The sequence below is a fragment of the Marmota marmota genome, unplaced genomic scaffold, assembly GCF_001458135.2.
Source record: "Marmota marmota marmota unplaced genomic scaffold, marMar, whole genome shotgun sequence".
NCBI classification, from domain to species: Eukaryota; Metazoa; Chordata; class Mammalia; order Rodentia; family Sciuridae; genus Marmota; species Marmota marmota.
In genome coordinates, this window is record NW_025999960.1 from 20,154,484 (window position 1) to 20,175,021 (window position 20,538).

General features: G+C 41.0%; 1 protein-coding gene across 2 annotated transcripts in view; it reads right to left on the reverse strand.

The window, feature by feature from the left end:
• Tespa1 (thymocyte expressed, positive selection associated 1) overlaps positions 1 to 18,306 on the reverse strand; it is a 40,002-nt gene extending 21,696 nt beyond the window's left edge. The window contains exons 1-6 of one of the 2 annotated variants that reach the window (XM_015493577.2): positions 18,149 to 18,306; positions 15,886 to 15,941; positions 7,597 to 7,804; positions 6,765 to 6,807; positions 786 to 835; positions 165 to 218 (exon numbers count right to left, since the gene is read on the reverse strand). In XM_015493577.2, the coding sequence (XP_015349063.1) occupies positions 165 to 218; positions 786 to 835; positions 6,765 to 6,807; positions 7,597 to 7,759 (310 nt within the window). In that variant the 5' untranslated portion in view covers positions 7,760 to 7,804; positions 15,886 to 15,941; positions 18,149 to 18,306. The remainder of the gene's footprint in view (positions 1 to 164; positions 219 to 785; positions 836 to 6,764; positions 6,808 to 7,596; positions 7,805 to 15,885; positions 15,942 to 18,148) is intronic. The other variant, XM_048802856.1, reaches the window with a different exon arrangement.
• Between the last annotated feature and the right edge of the window lie 2,232 nt (positions 18,307 to 20,538).

Consider the following 20,538-nt stretch of genomic DNA (forward strand, 5'->3'; position numbering starts at 1 on the left):
GCTTTCTGTTTTTGCATGAGAATAATGAGACCATTCTTTCTCTACAGAAAGAACCCCAGGGAGAGCCTGCTTCTTTCTCAAGTTTTCCCCTTCCATACTTTCCTTAATTCATCCAATGTGTAGCTTCTTCCCTTGTCTCAACCTCAGAGAGCTGTGTCACTTACCCTCTGCTCCAAGGGTCAAGTCATCCTCAAAGCTGGCCCCATGGCTGTAGCACTCTGTCAAATAATCAGGTGAGGGTCACATAAAATTAGTCTGGAATACACACGCACACACATACACACACACACAAAGACACAATTGCATATTTGAACATCTACACAATCCTTAGATTTGCACAACCACATATGACATTAGGCATCCACATGTTTCCAGAGCTACCCTGGGGAATTTCACTCATGTTTTGATTCAGAATCACACATACACTCACATATACTAACCCGTGTTTTATATCACACAGTCCCTTGCCAAACGGAAAACACATGAGGGTGTACACCCTCACACACAGACACACACATATATAAATGCACACGTTTTATAAAGCGCTTTCCCCATAGCAGTGGTCCTTGGCTGAGCACCACTAACAGAAGATAATTTTTGAGTATTGGTGAGCTTGTGGGCTCCGAGCTGGCACTTTCTTTTGGGCCTTCTGGACTGCCTTGTAACAACGAAAAGGTGTTTTGCAGACACTTTAGAGATATGCAAGCATTGTTATGTGTGTATACCCCACCCCCAACAGCTGTATTGCTCTTCAGGTAGAAGAGCAGAACAGAGTCCATACTTACCATTGTAGATGGATTGTCCTGCTTCTTCACAAAGCCCCTCTTCAGAGTCTCTAAAATCCAAAAATCATCTTACACATTGAAATCACTACAGTTTTTATTGGACTTTTCCTGAATGATTTCTCACATATTCATATTATTTTCCAACGGGAGTCAGCAGTACTTAATTTGCTTTTCTTTTGGAGAAAGCTAAGACGGTGGTTACTTGATGGGCAAATTTATAGAAGTGTCAATGAGGAGCTGGGATTGGAATGCACTATATTTTGATGGTACTGCCATTGTCCTGGCGACATTGTTTAAGGCCAGGTTTGGAATGATTCTTCAGTCTTTAGGTAAAATATAAAATAGGGAATAAAGAAGAAAAACTACATGCATTTATAGAAGAGGGGTTTTGGTGCCATATTTTCCAAATCACAAACATCATTTTTTTTCCTTAAAGATTTTAGGAAATCACCTTATCTACCCACACCTCCTTTTTCTTGGAACCACCATCTTGCTGAGTATCATGTCTTTCAGGAAACAGCAGAACTGCACCCTGGTTATTTTTAAGATTTTGAGATATGGTCTTATCAAACATTTACCATCTCTACCAGAAGAACAAACGGAAATCAGCATAAGTGGTGGTAAGAAACAACTCGGTTTTATAAACAAGGAAGGAATTTGCTCTCTTTCAAAACAGGTGATTGAAGTAATCTGTGAAAAAGCTTTGAACTGGGACTAGCACATCTGGTTCCAGACTTGGCCTCTTGTTGCTAGAGTGTTCTCAGACACTGTGTAAGGGCCTCGGATCTCTAGATTTTATCATGAGCTAAGTCCACTTCAGGCACTGGTATGTAGTGAGATTTGTAGAGTTTGCTTTCCTGAAAGTTTTTAAAACAGCAGTTGTGCACGATGCTTTGAATGTAATCTCAAGTGGCGGCTAGAGAGGAAAAAGGTTCGAATGATGAGTTAGCAGGGAAAAAGTCTGGAGCTGGCCCTAAACAAGCCTCCCCTTTTATCCATCTCCAGCAATTCAGATACCTCTCAGGCTCTTGGAGTATTCCTTGACAGGATGTTTAACAACAGCAATAGGATTAATTAATCAAATCCGTAGATCAAGTGGCACTTACATTTTACAAGATAAATCATTACATATCTAGACAACTTTTGCTTGTACCTTCAATACTGAAAGGTATTGAAGCTTAAGCTAATTAAGAACAAGTAACTCTAATAATACAACTAGAAGTACAAATATATACTTTTGTCCTTTCACATAATTACACAAAAATGTGTTGTAATGTAATACTACAAACGTGTATATATATTAAAATATTTTAAAAATTCATAAACATTAATATTTACTATGAGTGCTAAAATGCTACGATAACTAATATAGTCATCTAATACTAGAATATTAGATTTATATTGCATTTTATGCTTGTGTTATTGCTATACGCTATAGGTTGAGAATCTTTTATCCAAAGTGCTTGAGATCAGAATTTGGGTTTTTAAAATTTTAGAATATTTGCATATACATAATGAGATATCTTGGGGGATGGGGCCTAATTCTAAGCATGAAACTCATTTATGTTTTATATACACTCTGTACACATAGCCTGAAGGGAATTTTATGTGATATTTTTAGTGTACTGCATTTTGACTGTGACCTATCCCAGAAGGTCAGATGTGGAATTTTCCACTAATGGTTTCATGTCAGCCCTCAAAACATTTCAGATTTTGAAGCATTTTGGATTTTAGGATTAGAGATGAAATTCCTAAGGCATACTATTACCAGAACTACAATTAAAACAGACTACTATCCCACTTCTAGGTTGTACCCAATGGAAATGATGGTGCATATTTTCTCTCTCTCTCTCTCTCTCTCTCTCTCACACACACACACACGCACACACACACTCTAGTCATTAATAATCCAAAAAGGAAACCCCAGAATCTCTACTTAGTGTGAAATGGAAAAACTTATAATGATAATTATGTAATTTAATACTACTGAAGGATAAAAAAGAATGATCTACTGCTACATGTAAATGCATGGATAAACATCACAAATATAATGCTAAACAAATAAACAGATAAAATAGTATATATTGCACGATTCTGTTACATAAAGTTTAAAAATTCTAAAACTTGTCTATAATATTATAAATCAAGATATTGATTACCCTGGTAGGCGGGGTAGTAAATAGAGGGAGACAGAAAGGGGTTTTTGGAGTGCTGGTAATGGTCTTCTTCAGGTTTCTGGGTTGCGTTCCTTTTGTGAAAATTCACTGAGCTCTATACTTAATGCTCACTGATTTTCCATAAAGTATATTATACTTCAATATAATTTGTATTGAAATCAAACATGTGCTGGGTGCAGTGGTGCACAACTGTAATCCCAGTGACTTTGGAGATGGAGGCAGGAGGATTGCAAGACCCGGTCTTAAAACACACACACACACACACACACACACACACACACACAAAACAGGACTGGGGATGTAGCTCAGTAATAAAGCACTCCTGAGTTCAATCCTCAGTAGGCCCCAAAGCAAAGCAAAACAAAACACAAACAAACAAAAACTGATGATATGTATACTTCAATAAAATTTGCTATTCAGTAGACACAGTCTTTATTGGGTGCTCATCCTACAGTTCTCTAGTCATGCCCTTCTCTAGTTGCAGTCATTTTGTATTCACTTTTGGGGGACCAGCTTGGGGCAGTGAGCTTTCCTGTGTGTGTGGTGGGGGGAATCTAACACAGAGTATGAACATGAGCTGGATCTATTGATGCCTTCTACTGAGCATGATGATTTGAAACTTCATGGCCTACACCCAGGTCCCACACATTCATAAGTCATTGTGTAGACAAGAAAATCAATGACTGGGGACTAGATCCATAGCTGCTCCCCTCTTCTCATTCTTGTGTTGAAAGGTCCCTTAGCATCATTTCAACTGTGAATTAGAGGAGCCAAGGTACTGTTCTTCCTGTAGGTCCAATTCATAAACAAATAGTTGTGTGTGGAATCGGATTGTGAGAAGAAGCATGTGGCTATTTTGAGCTCCTTTCAGCAGTTTACATAGATGTCTGCCTGCAGAGATTTAAGTCGAAGCCCTCATGATGATTTCTGGGCTCTGAACTCTTACTCCTGATGATTCATGAGCAAGATTTTTTTGTCCCAGAAAATTCCTTGACAGTGTAAGGGGAGAAAGAAAACAGGAGAGCCATGATTTGTAAAGATGTGCATGTTCTAATCCTGTAGCAGAAAGGAGTGCCACTAGATTTCAGTTGCACTGAGAGACTGACACTAAATTGTCCAAGAAGGTGGTGGATTTTCTTAGAGAACTTGGAGAAAAGAAAGCCTTCTTGCTACCAGAGGATATTTGGTATTGAAAATGGAAAGAAAATGGAAACTTTGGGTCTTGGAATCAAATTTGCAAAGTGTCTCCAGGGCAACCTAGTGGACAGATAAACAGTGAATGTATGTACCTGGTGCATCTGTGGCCGTGGCTGCCTAAGAATTGAAGACTGCGGCACCTCAGAATGTCATGCTTAGAGTGTGCTTTTCCTGTCTTCTTCCTATCTGCTTACCAAAGGCCAAGTGTTCTCTCACCATCATCAATCATTCTCATCATTATTATCCTTTAATTTCTTTAATTTTCCAATTACAACTAAAAAGTGCAATCATGCATATCCTTGTTCTGAGAAACATGCCATTAGATGATATCATCAGTGTGCAAACATCATAGAGTGTACTTACACAACCCAGATCAGCTATGATGTCACTTGGTGATAGAATCTTAGGGGATTACTGTTGTACATGCAGTTTGTCACTGACTAAAGTGTCAATAAGAGGTGCATGACTCTATTACATACATACTAAAGAGAATTAGAAAATCAGAAAATTGGAAATGTTTTCTAAATCTAACAAATCCCTTTCCAGAGACAAATGTGAGCATGTCAATAGATTTATGGCCTTTTTGAGTTTAAATATTGAAAGTTTTTCAAAATATAGAAAAGAACTATGACAGGTACCCCTGTCTCACCACTTGGCTTTCACATTTGAACCATATGCCATATATTAGCTTCAGGAAGAAATATAATGTTAAATAATCAATAACAGAATCTTAAATAAATAATAAAACATTAAAAGTTTAACTAAAGTCTCATTGATTATCATTGTATCTACTCTTTCCCTTTCTAGTGGTAATCACTTTCCAATAGTTGGTGTATATTATTTCTGATCATACTTTTTCCTAATAGAGGTAGATAGAAAGATAGATAGATCAGTAGGCCAATAGATAGATTTTATGAAATTACAAGTAGGTATAAAACTCCTTTTAAATCAGACCATTTGTACGCCATTCTAGAGTACAAAGCATGTACCTATATATCATCTCATTTAAACATCACACTTTATTATTTGACACTTCATTATTCAAGGGTTATACTTTATAGGGAAGGAATCTACCACGGAATTTCACTTATTTGCTACACAGGTAGTAGCACAAGAATTGGGCTCGACTCTTGGAGGCTTTTCACTCACTAGACCATCTTTTTTTAAGTTTTAGATGAGAGTTTATCTTTGTAGAACATAGATTTTCTTGAGCTTACAATTTTGTAGAACATATTTCTTGAGCTTACAATTTTGTATTTCCGTGAATTTATTCATTTCAACTAGAATGTAGTATATTTGAAATTAAGGAGCATATTTGAAAATATGTGGCACCTTGTCAGACAATTGGACATTCATCAAATGCACACGTAAATTGATAAGACTCAAGAGTAGTTAATGAGATAAAGACAGTAGCTGAGCCAAGGGTTTCTCCTGTTCACACCTGTACAGCACTTTAAAACCCAGTAACCTGCAAAACATTCCTATTATCATCATCCTTTATCTTCCATTATGTTGAGGATGACTAGTTGGCTTTGAAGTCAATGAACTGTGAGTAAAATTAGAATAACAAGGAGAACACATTTTATAAACTATAAAGACAAGCTCAAAATAAATCCTCCTTACATTGCCTTCTAGGGCAGAGTTCTCAATGACTAGGGACTAGACCCATAGCTGTTTCCCTCTTCTCATTCTTGTGTTGAAAGGTCCCTTAGCATCATTTCATCTGTGAATTAGAGGAGCCAAGGTACTGTTCTTCCTGTAGGTCCAATTCATAAACAAATAGTTGTGTGTGGAATCAGATTATGAGAAAAAGCATGTGACTATTTTTAGTCAACCTTGGATTATTTGGTGCTATTTGTTTCTTACTGAATAAAGAGTGGGTTATTGATGTAATTAATAGATGAATTTAGATTAAAGTCTACATAAAGCTTGAGACATTCCTGCCTTCCTGGAGAGAGAATAAGGATGCGCAGGAGCTAATACATTCTGAGAATTCATTCTCACAAAAGCGATCAGGCTTAAGTAGGTCACTAGCTTCAGCTTTGTGTCTGGGTAGACTGAACCTAAGATGATAGAGGCTGAAGGAGTGTGGGTTTCCTATTCCAATGTTTCTGAGCAAAGAGATGGCATACTTTGCTTTGAAAGGCCTGAACTCTTCACTGCTTTGAATGACAGTGGTGACCCTGAGCCCTCCTCCTGATCTGCAGCAGAGACAGAACAATGGTGCACTTCTCCTCGGCAAGAATGATCCTCTTTCTAACTCCTGTTTGGTCACACAGTGTGGGACTCCAGTCTGAAGGGGGAAGTAGTGGAGTGGGAGTCTGGAACTCAGCCCCGCCGTGTCCCATAGATACCCATTTCTGCCTATTCTTTAGTTCACATCCACCTAATTCCCAAGCCTTCAGCCTCACTCCAGGGTTACATTTGCTTCCCATCCTGGATTAGCAGCTGATGCCAAATCCTTTCAACACCCTGTCAATCTCTGTCAACCTCATCACCTCAGGTCTGGTTCAAACCCATTGGCCTCTCATGTTCCTGAGGAGCATGCCCATTAACATAGCAGACCCCCAACCACATCCTGTGCCATAGTTTGTCTAGCACTCACCCGCAGTCCTGCAGCCAGTCTTCAATCTTATGGATCGGATTCCCTAGAAAAGTCACACATCACATCATTGTGAGGCCTGAAGGGAACCAGACCTCTTCCCTGCAACTCAACCCATTCCACAGGTTTATCCTCATTTAAGCCATATCACGATTCATTTTTTTCCCCACAAAGGGAAAAGAGGATACCCTTATATGAAGGTAGTGATTATGTCTTCTCTCTCTGGTTCTGTTATCTCTTCACCCCTGGGACCTGGGAAATGCCCAAGAAGTCAGGGAACAGGGATGGCTTCTTTTTCAAAAGATGTGCTTTTTATTTCCTACCAAATAAGCAAGAATAGGTTTATTTATATCAGAAGTTTTGTTTCCTCTGTGTGGTCTCATCTGAACCTCCAAGAAGCTCTGAGGCATGTAGGAAAGAAACTACTGTTTCAACTGGACCAGCACGTCTCAGGTAAGTGACTTCTCAAAGGTCACACAGCTTGTTAGTGACAGAGTTGCAGCCAGAGTCCAGGCACAGCTTGAGCATAGTCTGTTACATAGACAAAGTCAAAACCTCCCAAAGCCTTCATTCACAGACTACCCCTAACCTCTGCTTCCCACAGAAACTTCTCAGGATGACGCAGAATGTGCCCCTTTCTAATCTTACGACTGCCTCTTTCTTGCATAATTTATATCTTGTATTTCTTTTTGCCCTTTCCCTTAAACTCATTTAGATCTGTTGAAAGGAGCCTCTCTGAGGTCCTAGTCTAAACAAAGGGGCCATGCCCCCTGTCTGTGGGCCTGTGTCACACCAGACTATGTGGGAGTCTGTGTGATGTCTAACTGCCTCTTACCTTCCTGGAAAACATCATCCAGGCTGGAAGGCTCAGGATCTGGGACATCCTGCAGGGCAGCTGCTGCTTCCTCTTCCAGGACCTGGGTCTGCCAGTTTCGGCTCTGACGGAGCCATGCCCGCCGTTTCTCCCAGGACGTGGGGCTCAGGACAGAGGCCTCCATGGCCCAGGCTCACACTTCAGGGCCTCTCAGCGCTGTATTGCTCTCCTGAGGGTAGAAATAGCGATGTTCCTCATCTGTTCAGAAACCACTCCTTCCCATCTCCACAGGGAGGAGCTTGATCTCTGCCCATGCAGGGGGAGGGAGGAGATGCCTTGCTCATCTTCTACCCCATGCAAAAAAGAAATTCTCTGTCACATCTAAACACCAGAGCAAGCCTTTGAAATCAGTAAGTCCAAAAGCTCCAAACATTACAGGATTTAAGGGACATTGAGAAGGCTCTTCTGACTTCAAGTATTTGTATTTTTATGGTAACTGAAATGGATATTAAAGAACAGTCTTCTTTAATCCTCAAGGATTTTGTCTCCAAGAATCTTCCATTGACACCAAAATATCTTTATAGTAACAATTCACAAAATTCTCTTAATTCTATCCTCATCCAGATATATAAAAAAATTTAGGTTTTCAGAAGTCAAACAGCTTTTCTAAGGTCCCACAGCCAGATGTCACCCCACCTACAGTAATTTTGGATTTTGTTTGTTGGTTTCTCTTGATCTGTTTTGTTTCCTTTTGATATATTAGGGGTCCACATAGGATTTTTCTCAGGAAAATCAAAGCTGTGATAGAAACAAGGAGATTCTGCTTTAAAGCAATTAGCAGATCGCACCTTTGAGATAATTACTTTCTGATCTGTCAACTTGTGTTTCTGCGTAACTGTGGGTTACTTACCCAGTTTATCAGTGCAATAACTGATTCAAATGCATTGATTTCATTTAACATTATCTAATCAACACCTCTGAATTCTAAAAAAATACATAACGATGGCTATAGGCACAGATTCAAAGAGGAAGAAAGAAAGACAGAATTATTCAATTGTCCAGATAGAGCTCAGAGAGGCTGCTCTGTCCTCTGTCTCTTCCAGGCCAGCCCCACTAGTGTCCCTCCTCAGTGAGGAAGTAGATGTGGGACCAGGGCTCTCTGTCTTCCCCCCATTTCCTTGAGCCGCCATGAACTATTTTATCTTCAGAGCTACACTTTTAATTGCTGGAGTCAGGAAAAAGAAAAAGAAAAAAGAAATAAGAGTGACAGTTTCCAGAGACTTCCGTTCTTTCAAGACTTAAAAACAAAATCATTAGTGAGACAGTCAATGATTTAGGAACTAAAATAGCTATTTTTGAAGAGAACATCCTGAACATAAAATGTATTCCTGGGGCAATAAAATTGTTTTAGATGCCTCTGCTTGCTGCAGACAAAATATATCCAGAGAAAAAATAATACAGAATGACGGCTGTCTGATCCAGATTCTTTTGTGTCAGGTCCAATCCAAGGCATTTTTCCCCCCAGGGGAGACAGCAGTTAGCACCATGAGGCTTTGTGTTTACTCTGGGCAACTGGTCCTTTGTGCCTTTTAGGGAAAAATTAAATCATTGAATTAAGCTTGTGTCAGAGGGAAGCCACATGGTGGGTAGCAGGCAGGACTTGCTGTCCTTGGGCGATAAAGAAAGGATGAAGCTGCCAACAGAAAGAACTTAACAAGAGAGTCTGAAAAACCTTGATCACGGTGTGTTTTCCTAGTCCTGACCTCCAAAATATTTAATAGGTTGGCTCCAGCCAGCCCAGAGAAGAAAATATCAAAGACTGACTTGCCTATTGTCCTTAATCCCTGCAAGAAGTGGACGTCACGTGATCATAGGGACTCTTCAGTGCATGAGAAGAACATTTTTGGTGCTTAGAAGAATTTGAAAGGAAGGCTGGAGGACAGGAAGGAAAAAATGAAAAGAAGGAGAGGAAGAGAGGGAGGGCAGGGTAGCTGACTTCCACACTCTGCCAATCACTAATGGCAAACCTTGGAAAATTCAATCCTTTTCTCTGGTCTCGGTTTATCAGTGAGGACATTATGGCTTTAAGATTTGCTGTCTCTACTACTATAAACTTCTGGATGTCTCATGTTAGAGCAAAATCCCCATAATGCCTAGTGTGGTGCTGGCATCTCGCTAATTGAGATGATAGATAGAGGGTTTCAACATCCCCTGTGATATGAATCTATTTTATATTCCTCTAAGATGTCTGAAACTGCCTCACAGTCATACAGATGAATTTCTTCTCCAATTCCTTTAAGTCCCCAATTTTCTTGTCCCCTTCCTTCTTCCTCTCCCTCAGTCTTGGCCACATTCTCCCTGCAAATCCCAGCTCTTAACTGACTTCCCCCAGGAAGCCAAGCTGGGCTTTCCCCAGCCTACCCTGTCACCAAGGCCCTTTCCTTCTTAGCCTTTTCTTCTTAGTTATCATCACTAATATACTTTATATATTTATTGATTGATTGTTTACCCTTCAGATTAATATGAGCTCCAAGAGGACAGAGATATTTGTTCAGATTGCTCACTGCTGTGTTCTAATGCCTACACAGAATCTAATACATAGTAGTTGCTTAATAAATACTAAATGTTTAGTAGATGACCATTCTCCATGGGAACTCAATGCTTTCTATATACATCCCAGACACATGCAGCTTCAAAACTGTGATAATAAGATTTCACTATGTGCTTACTAAGAATATAAAAAAATATTTTGGGCTGAAAATTGAAGAGAAGAGGGAAGACTCTTTTATAACTTGTTTTTGCCCTAGGAGTTCCTATAATTGAGGACAGACGTTGTATTTGCATGCCTATTCCTATTTGCTATCTGTCTTTATGGCCTATATATAGTAGTTTTATTTATGTAAAGATTTAAGATAAAATGCTTATGGAAACAGAATCCTTAATGCTCAAGGGGAGTTCCAGACAAAGACTTAGGAATAAATGGCAAGAAACAGACTAAGAGAGGTTGCATGCTCTATGGCCCACTGAGAAGGACCACCAAATTCCAGGCAATTCTGGTGAGAAGGGAATAATTTGTTCACTTGAAAAGTCAACAGTGGTCTTGGGTATGAGAGAAAAGATGCAGGGTCTTCACAACTGTGATGCACTGGACATGGTGTGGGCAACTAAATTAATTTCCCCCAGTCTTTGGCACCCTTGGGTTGCAGACAACTACAAATACTATAAGAACAGCAGTGTTAGGAGGCAGGGGAAAGCAGAACTGTCTTGTTTATGGTAATGGGAGGAAGCTATACTGCTGGGAGATAAGAAACGGGCATTCTTTGCGGAAATCTGGAGGAAGTGACCCATGGTCATCAGAAAAGCACATCAGTATTGTTGTAGAGAATTGAAAGACAGATACACTTAGATGTCAAAATAGGAATTTTGAAGTCCTTGGGGCCCCTTGTCATATGGAGAAGGGCACAGACACACTTCCTCCGAATAAGCCAATCCAAAGCACATTCTTAGAACACAATGTAAAGTGAAAAGAGCACTGGCGGCCAGCATTGATGAATTTATTTTCACACATCGTATTTGAGTTTGAAATACCCGCAGTTATCTTTTCTCCCACTTCCCCACTAACCCAAGAAGCCCCACCCTGGGTTTCATTACTTCTTGCTTGGATTACTCTAAGCCTTATCCTTTCCCTTTGCTATCATGTTCTGCACTTTCCCTCTCCACTTCCCTCTATTTCTCTAATGCATTTATATATTTTTCCCATTAAAACATAGGAAATGATTCAGTGGCCTCTGGAGTTACTTCCCACTTTACAAATCTCCTTTTAAATGCACACTGAGTTGTGGGGATCCCGGACTTGCAGATTTCACTGACCCAGGGAAGTTTGGGCCCGACAAGGGAGGCCCAGCTGGACTCCAGAGGAATGAGTTTCTGTTAGGGGTTGCTCACCAACGCCCAGCACTTCTTGGATTTTCTGCTTCTTTGTTTCAGCTTACACAGTGCCATTCATCTTCTATTTCCCTGTTATAGGCCAACTTAAAGGATCTTTCTTTGATCAATCTCTAGCAACTGGCATGCATGCCATATTGTGTTATACTCAACATGACAGCAAGAGGCTACCTTTCTTGTCATTATGTCCCACTCTTTCTCATCTTTCCCCAATCCCTATCTCATGACATAGGAGTGCTTTTCAGTGGGCATGGCTCAGTCATTGCTATAGGGGCAGAGAAGCAAGAATCAGGTTGGTGTTAGAAAATGATCCTCAGCTGGTGTGTATCATAGGACAGGTGCTCCTGATTTTCCTCCTGGTCTCAGATCCTGTGTATACCTGCTGCCTCCCTCATAGTGAAAAAGAGAGAGGCTTGGGCATGGTCTTCCCAGTCCTTGGTTGGTACAACATAAAGATCCCTCAAGTCTAATGAAATTTATAAAGTTTAAGCTAACAAATTATTCTATCTTCAAAAACTAGTTTCCATTTATTTTGATTATTCTAAGAATAGTCAAAAATTCCTTTGAAGGTGAAATCTATCACCTTCTTGGTTCTGGATTATACTATATTTTTGTATTTAACCTCCTCTATGAGGGTAGAAGTCTGAAGCCTGCAGGTATCTTTTCTCCCACTTCCCCACTAACCCAAGAAGCCCCACCCTGGGTTTCCTTATTTCTTGCTTGAATTACTCTAAGCCTTATCCTTTCCCTCTGCTATCATATTCTGCACTTGTCCTCTACACTTCCCTCGATTTCTCTAGAGATTTGTTCCCTAAAACCTTTTCCACAATCTGTTTATAGAGTTCTGCAATCTGACTACAACCAACTAGGGGAAGAGAGAATTCTCCCTGTTCTGAGCATGCTGTGGTTAAAATGGAAATTGTAGCACTCAGAATGGAGGCAAGACAAGAGAAATCACCTCTAGTGGTTTGAGATTTGGGAACTGTGTAAGAGCTGTGAACTTCTAACAAAGGATCATCATCAGAAGCAGAAACTACTGCAGCAGCAGCAGCAGCAGCAGACCTTTAGCAGTATGTCACTATTGCTGAACTGAGGACACCACCTGACTTTCAGTTTCTGTTCATTGACATGCAACAGTCAAAGCGATGGGGACTCACAATAGCTGATATGTCTAATATTTATCTGTCCTGTAAACTACTTCACTTGATCTTGACAAACACTTTAGGGCTAATCATCATCACCTGCAGCTCAGAGGGAGACCTATCTTGTCCAAGGTCACATTTAGGAGGAGCTTGTAGAGCTATTCACTATTCACCTTCTATTTGAGATTTAGACTCAAGTTGACCTGATTCCATGCTGTACACAGTCTTTCCACTAATTATAGAATAAGAAAATAGACTAATGTCACCATCCAAGTGTCAGTGGTGGATGTAATCAGGGATAAAGGAAAGGAGAAACTGTTTTAGTAAATTCTGTATTTTACATGGCTGTGTAAACTCTCCATCTTATAGTCTCGTATGGAAGAGGCAACATAAACCCAATGTAATTTGTACTTGGCTTTGTGATAATCTTTAGTGAAGTAAGTATTACTTGCTTTGTTTGTGTTATTCGTATAATTTTCCCTCTTGACTCCTACTAGAGATTATGAAGCAGTTTTTATCCTTTCTGAGGCTTATAAAGCAGTTTTTTTTTTTTTTAAATTTTTGCAAGGATCTAGTTAGGTTCCACTTGCAAGGAGAAATTCTAGAATTCTCTATTGCTTTCAGTTTTTTTTTCCTGATCAATATCCCCAGTCCTTTTTAGTTTTTATTTGAGAAAGGGTTTTGCTGAGTCGCTTAGGGCCTCAATAAGTTTTTGACCTTGTGATCCTCCTGTCTCAGCCTCCCATGTTGCTGGGATTGCAGGTATGTACCCAGCTGCTTTCTGGTTGTTGTGGCAGTCAGAACATTTAACAATGGCCATGTGGTGGCACTGAACAATCAGAGCTGATAACTGTCACAGTCCTGTAGGTGGGCCAAGTAAGTGACTGGCTGATGTGGCGCTGAATTTTGGGAACTAGGCTGGGAAATCTTTTGGGAAGAAATGGGATAACTGAGTTGATGAGCACTCAGAAGTCTTGGAGCAATGGGTATTTATCATAATTTGCTATGGACACATTTAATATTTCAATATGCATGGACCTACCAATTTGTATCTGCCAAATATCAGCCCTGCTGATGGGTGCTTCAAAATGGGGCTTTTGTGGGGGCCCAGTAAGAATAGCCAGTGCTGTTTTTTCTTTAAAGTTCAGAGTTTTATTTAGAAACTCATAAGAAGAAAAACTTAGAAAGAACTTGGATCTTGGAATCGAAGTAAAGTAGGGATTAAAGTTCTGTCTACTGGGGGGACCAACACATAAAATTTGGGGGTGCACACTTAAATCTTATCCAAACCATAGCATTCATGAGGTTTATTCTGGTACACAAGTAAGTTCTCTAGAAATGGTTTGATTCTTTGGGCTTTGGATTTTAAGGTTTTCTGGGTAGGACTAGAGCTGCATTCATTCAAGAGCTTTTCTGCTCCTCCTTTAAGACATGGTGGTTAATCCTGTCCAGGCTACTCCATCTGTGGCTAGAGTGGAAGTCAGCTGTTTGAAAACATTTGGTTTTAAACTGCCATGAGGTGAGCAGTTTTCCTTCTCCATGTGCTCCCTGCCATCATATACTCCCCCACCACAGGCCCAAAGGCAGCTGAAGGATTTCAAAAGCCTGGTGAAAGTAACATGATGCTTGAATGATGAGTGGGAGAACAGGAAAAGCAGCCATTTCTGGAAACTTCTGATGCCCCGCACGACGCCTGACTATCACAGATCCAGACAGAATGCCTGGGCTCCACCAGAGACCCTGTGCTGCTGCCCTTTCTCCTAAACAGATCTGAAACTTCTGCAAGCGGGCATCTAAATCAGCTTCTGTTGAAATGAGTATAGGTCGGCTCTGAGGCAGCTCTGTCCAGGGCTACGGTAAAAAAGATAGTGATCACCTTTTACCCCACAAATGAAATATCTATTCTAAAATGTGCTGATTTAACCATGAAACAATGGTTATGGATTGAACTGTCTCCGCACCAGCCAATGATATTTTTAAGTCCTAAATCCTGGCACCTGAAATAGGGTCATAGCCATTGGGTGAGGTTATACTGGAGTAGAGTTTGTCCTTGTAAAGAAAGAAGAGACTCAGCACCGAGGGAAGATGACTTGAAATGATGGTGACTGAGATCCCTGTATGCTGCCACAAGCCACGGTCCCTGGAGCTACCAGAAACTGGAAGAAGATGAGGAAGCCAGCAGGGAAACCCTGATGGGAATGTGCAATGGGGAGACATGTTTGCATAGAAGTAAAACAAACCCTGTAAGCAGCCAAAAAAAAAAAAAGTTCTGTCTACTTACACAAATTTTCCTTGATAAAATTATTAGTTCCCTCTATACCTAAGATTTTCATACATTAAACCGATAATGTGCCAATTTCTTTCTTTTTTTTTCTTTTTGGTTATTGGAGGGTAAAATCAGGCAATGTATAATAATGATAGCTATGATTATTTTTAATCTGCCTTCATCTAACACAGTCACTAAAGTTGGGACATTTTTGGCGATAAGGAAAGAAGGAAGCGGGAGAGATGAGCAGTTAAGTGTATCTAATCCAGAAGGTTAAAGAGGGGTGTTGCTGGCAGGCAGAGAGGAACAATGAACAGGGAAAAACCCCTTGTTCTTATCTAATGTCAAAGGGATGGGAGGGATCATCTAACTTTGCTTGCTTGTTTTCTGGTACAGGAAACTGGAGAGTCCAAGACAGAGACAGACAGAAGACTTACCTGGAGTCACAAAGGAAAATGGTTATAAGTAGGATTCAAACTCACAGGTTCTGTGGCCCAGATGTGTGTGCTCTCCCTTGACAACCTTCCTTGTGCTATTCTTGGTCCAGGCCTAGCCAGGCCTCCAGTGCTTTGGGCCTCTGCCCAGGGACCTGGATGGTGTAGGCCTCCCTCCTCCCCTGACTGCATTCTATCAATGCCCCAAGCAGAGCCCACGAATTGGCCCTGAGAGCGAGAACACGCGTAGGAAGAGAGAAAAAGGAAGTGGAGTTTCCATAATGGCCAGAGACCTTCCGCATCCACAGTGGAGACGCACTTCCCTACTCAAAGGGCTGTGGGGAATTCCAGAACGGCTGACAGTTCCCTCTGTGGTCAGGATGATCTCCGCCTCCAGCCAGGTTGGCTGTCCCCAGTCTCCAAGCCCCCAATCTGCAACAGGCTCTCACACCCTTTCATCTTCTTGGCTTCTAACCCCTTTCCGTGTCACTTTAATTTGAAAGATCATCAGAACAAAACTTACCTGAGTAGAGCACTTGAGTGTTCCGAGACTTCTGGGGTCTAAAGGAGCGCTTTAGTCTAATTCAGGGAAAAAGAAGGATGTTATTTGGTAAAGAGCAACCAGAACAATGCCAACTAAGCAATGCAACTAATTTCCCTCCTTCCCACAAATCATTTTAGTTGAATAAATACTGAAGGAAGACCATCGAAGACCTCTTTTTTTCTCCTTCCTGTTCTTCCTTATTTCCACTTTCAGAAAGTGGGTGAGTTTTATGGAAGGGTTACAAACTACTACAGGAACTATTAAAGCTCTGTATTTGGGAAAAGCAATCCTGTACTTTCATTGAGAGAGACACCATTCTTTTTTTTCCATCTGGATGGGCTAAAAAAGACTCCCAGAAGAAGACACAGTGGTTCATCTGGCCTGGTTTCCAGAGGGTTTGGTGGAGAGAAGGTAGGAAGAAGAATAAGCAGATTTCTTGATGGTTGAATTAGCTCTGTGAATTTATATCATCAATCTGGCCCCATCTTCTTGGTGATGAAGCTCTTTCTCTCATGTATTCAGTTTTATTCTTCCCCATGTTTCCCCCACCCTTCGTAGGATACATGCTCTTCTTTTCAGCCCTTGGCTCATTTGCTTCAACTTTATTCTCAACCCAAATCTGGGTTCCAGCCGTTTTGCATTAGGCCCATGCAGGGTGGGGCCAGAGCGCTGTGGAACTGGGTTAGCCGATTTGGCCTTGTCTCAGGTGGAAAACAGAACAGCTGTCAGTTTTCAAGTGGAAATGCGTATTTGATCTTTTCCCCCTTTACCGTAGCCTAGAGTGAAGCTTGTGGTTGTGACACAGGCGGAGACCAAACCTCTTCTATGTAGTTTATTAGAATCTGAATCATTAACCTTGAACTGACAATGACTGTTGGGTCTCTGTGGCCACAGATTATGCTTAATCTCAGGATTCGATCTTAACTGCCAGAGGATCAAAGGATTCATGAGAATGTGTTATTATTATGGTTATAAATAGTCTCTAAACCGCCTGGGGTGCCTGTGAATAAGAAATCACGTGTTAGACCCCACTCTTTCCCTTGGTTATATCTTCAGTTTGTGATCTCTCTTAAGGTTCTCAGTAGAGACAGACAATAAGCCCCATTTCCTCCTTCCCACTAATGCTTCATGTTATGGGAGAAACCAGATCTGTGGCTCTAACCACCCAGGCTGAACAACTGGTGACCCTGAAGCTTGGACACACTTCATAAGCCACAAACCTGCGGCGGCCGATCCTAGGCCCTGTGCTGAATAGTTTAGGAATCGTTGCCCCTCTACCTGGGATATTTGTGGTAGACAATCACGAGTGCTTTTCAGGACATCTCTTCTAAACCCTCATCATCCTATCAAACTGCTTCTATGGGACTCTCTTGTCTTGACCATGCTCTGCCCTGAGACCCACCTCTTCTTTTTCACCCACTGGTGAGCTGGGTGGCACTGTAGGGTGTGGGAAAACCCCAGTGTAGAGGATCTTTCCACTTCTCCACCCTACCCAAATGTCATGTAGGTGGTGACGCCCTCAGCCTGGCTTCCACTGAGACAGGTGGTATTGAAGGTCACCCCCACCCCCCACCCCAGCATTATGGAGGTCATTGAGAAACCAACATATCCATTTCTGAGGTGTGGAGTCTGTCAACAAATCCAGACAGGACATTAACTATCTTGAGCGCCCAGTTCATTTGGCCTGGCATCGTCCGCCTGCGTAGTCCTGCTGGTGTATCTTGCTGAAGTTTACCCCGCAGCAGCTTTCTTCTGCAGCTTCTGAAGAGGTCTTGCCCGTAGAAGGTCGAGTTCAGTCAGGCCGGGTGTGCCCAATAGTTGGAGTTATGGACACCAGAACAGGACCTTCAGTGAGACTGGGAGATGTCTCCTGGGGAGCTTTTCAAATTTGGAATTAGACTGAAATGACCACAAAAGTAAATTCAGCAAGATGCAGAGAGGAACTCAGGTGAGAAAGATGAAAAATTCTCAAATACTAACTCAGGCCATCAAAGAAACCCATGTCTTGTGACCCTAGATGATTAACCTCTCTGGTAACAGGGAAGAGGGGGATAAAAGTGACAGGATCTCCTTGATCCTAGAGTATGATGATAAAGTTTGCAGGTTTAAAGCCAGGGACGTGGGAGATTTTCTCCCTGATTTTCCCTTTTCTTGGCAGCTTGATTTTTCTCTGACCTGTTTCCATCTCCTGCTATCATCCTAGATTAGTGCACCTTAAAATTGAGGTTAATGCTGTACTTACCCCTCTGCTAGTAGAGAGTTGAATCTGAGGCAAAGCAGTTCTCACAGCTGGGCTGAGCCCTCCCCAGGTGTGGGGACATAGGTGAGGCCCGCGAAAGAGTCTCATGTTGTAGACTGTGCTTTCTCTCTATTCTCATTCAACTGCAGCTGCCCGCTCAAAAGGGGAAGCGGAAATGAGAGAGCACAACTACATAGCACCGCACAGTCCCCGCCTCCTACCCCAGCCACATCCTTTGCTTTGGCTCAAGAGACTGAAGAGCAAAACATCTGTAGTCCTTGGGCTCATAGGGAGCCCTTCCTCTCAGAGAGCCGCCTGGCTCTCCCCAAGACAATGCAAAGTCTTTTCCTGTTGAAAAAAGGGCACAGTCCATGGAGAGATGTGAGCTTGAACCCATGGCTGTCCCTATCAGGAGAGGTGTCTAAAAGGAGAACTTTCTCAAAAATTGTCTGGGACAAGATGCTTACTGCTGTAGCTGAGCCAAAGCCTATCTGTTTTTGCCACTCTTTAAAAAATTCCCCAGAAGCTTGTTTTCGAATTCTGTGTACCATTAAAAGATACTTTTTCTGTGCTAATTTGTTAACACTTTGTTTTCATGTTTAAACCACTTTGAAGTTTTGCTTTTTTTTTTTTTTTTTTTTTTTTTAAGTAAATGACTACTTTCCCAAGGAATGTTGGAAGCTGAATTTTGAAAATTGCACCCTCAGGATGTCTTCGGTTCTTAACTTTCAGTTCCAGGAAGCCTAATTCATCTCCAAAAGGTTTCTCCCATCCTTACTTTCACCCTTAGGTGGCTCAGTGTTGTCATCCAGGGCTCCCCAACCTCTCCAGTGATTCCAGATGTGCCTTCCTCTTTTTCCTCTTTATGGGTTTGATAGCTCTTATCTCTTTCCTACCTTTATTCCATTACTTTCTTTGCATTATTTGTATACAAATATTTATCACAAAATGTATTAGACAAGGCACTCCTTTAATATGCTAAATGGGGCTGCTTTTTCTCTTATTCATTCTTATCTTTCTTTTTCATAGTTGGATCTTTTTTTACCTTGTCCCCAAATCCCATTTCCAATCACCAATAGGACAATGTTGTTGAATATCCGCAGAATAGCTATAATATGGTGGAAAGAAGTCTAAATAAAATTTCTGCTCAGCAGATTAAGTTCTATAGCTATTATTTCCTGAGTATGATGTAGGAAAATGATAATTATATTCTGTTTCTTTTTTTCTCTCAAACTCCCACCTATCCTCTGACCACATTCCTTTATATATAGGGATGAAAATGTCTAAAAAATTTTCTATTATATAGTAGATGCTAAATGAATACAATTAAAAAGCCCAAACCTGTCATTCTCTGGTTCTCATTTTACTATTTTTTTTTCTGTAATAATTAACTGTTAAAAACTAGACTAATGGAACTCTTAAAATTCTTTTTAACCTTAAGTTTCTGGAATTCAATATTATTGTTGTTGTATTTTGTACCTGGGGTTGAACCACTGAGCCACATCCCAGCTCTTTTTTTGGGGGGAGGGTACCAGGGATTGAACTCAGGGGCACTCTACCACTGAGCCATGTTTCAAGTCCTATATTTGTATTTTATTTAGAGACAGGGTCTCACTGAGTGCTTAGCGCCTCGATTTTGCTGAGGTTGTCTTTGAACTTAACCATCCTGTCTCAGCCACCTGAGCAGTTGGGATTATAGGCATGTGCCACGGGGCCGACCCTAGGCCTTTTTTATTTTACATTTTATTTAGAGACAGGGACTTATTGAGTTGCTTAGGGTCTTGCTAATATGCTGCGGCTGGCTTTGAACTTGCCTTCTTCCTGCTTCGGCCTCTTGAGCTGCTGGGATTACAGGCATGAGCCACTGTGCTTGGCTCAATGTTATTTTCTTTTAATGGTTGTTTTGATAGGTTTTGGACATGGAGAGTACCACCTCCATGGGTGGGAGGATGGAACTATGTGAAGGAATTTTCATTTTCATAGTGATGGAAAGCTGATACTGGTATTTAATGCCTGGAGACAAAAGATGCCGAGTGTCTTTTAAAGCATGGGATCATATAGCACAAGGAATAGTTGTCCTGACCAAAATGTCAACATTTTGTCAACACTGATAATTTTATGGTTAGGAGAACAGGCTTTGGAGTCAGACTGGCTCTGAGTGGTTCTTTAATCCTGGACACATAATATCTCCAAGTCTCAGTGTTCCTGGCTGCAAAATGGGGAGAATCATCCTAAATGAGTAGTTGCAAGGCTATAGGAATAAAGGAATATACACTTCTTAGTTCAGTCCTGTTTCAAAGAAAATGTTCAACAAATCACAGCTATTTTTTAAGACTTCTGGAATATAAATAAATTATATATATATATATATATATATATATATATATATATAT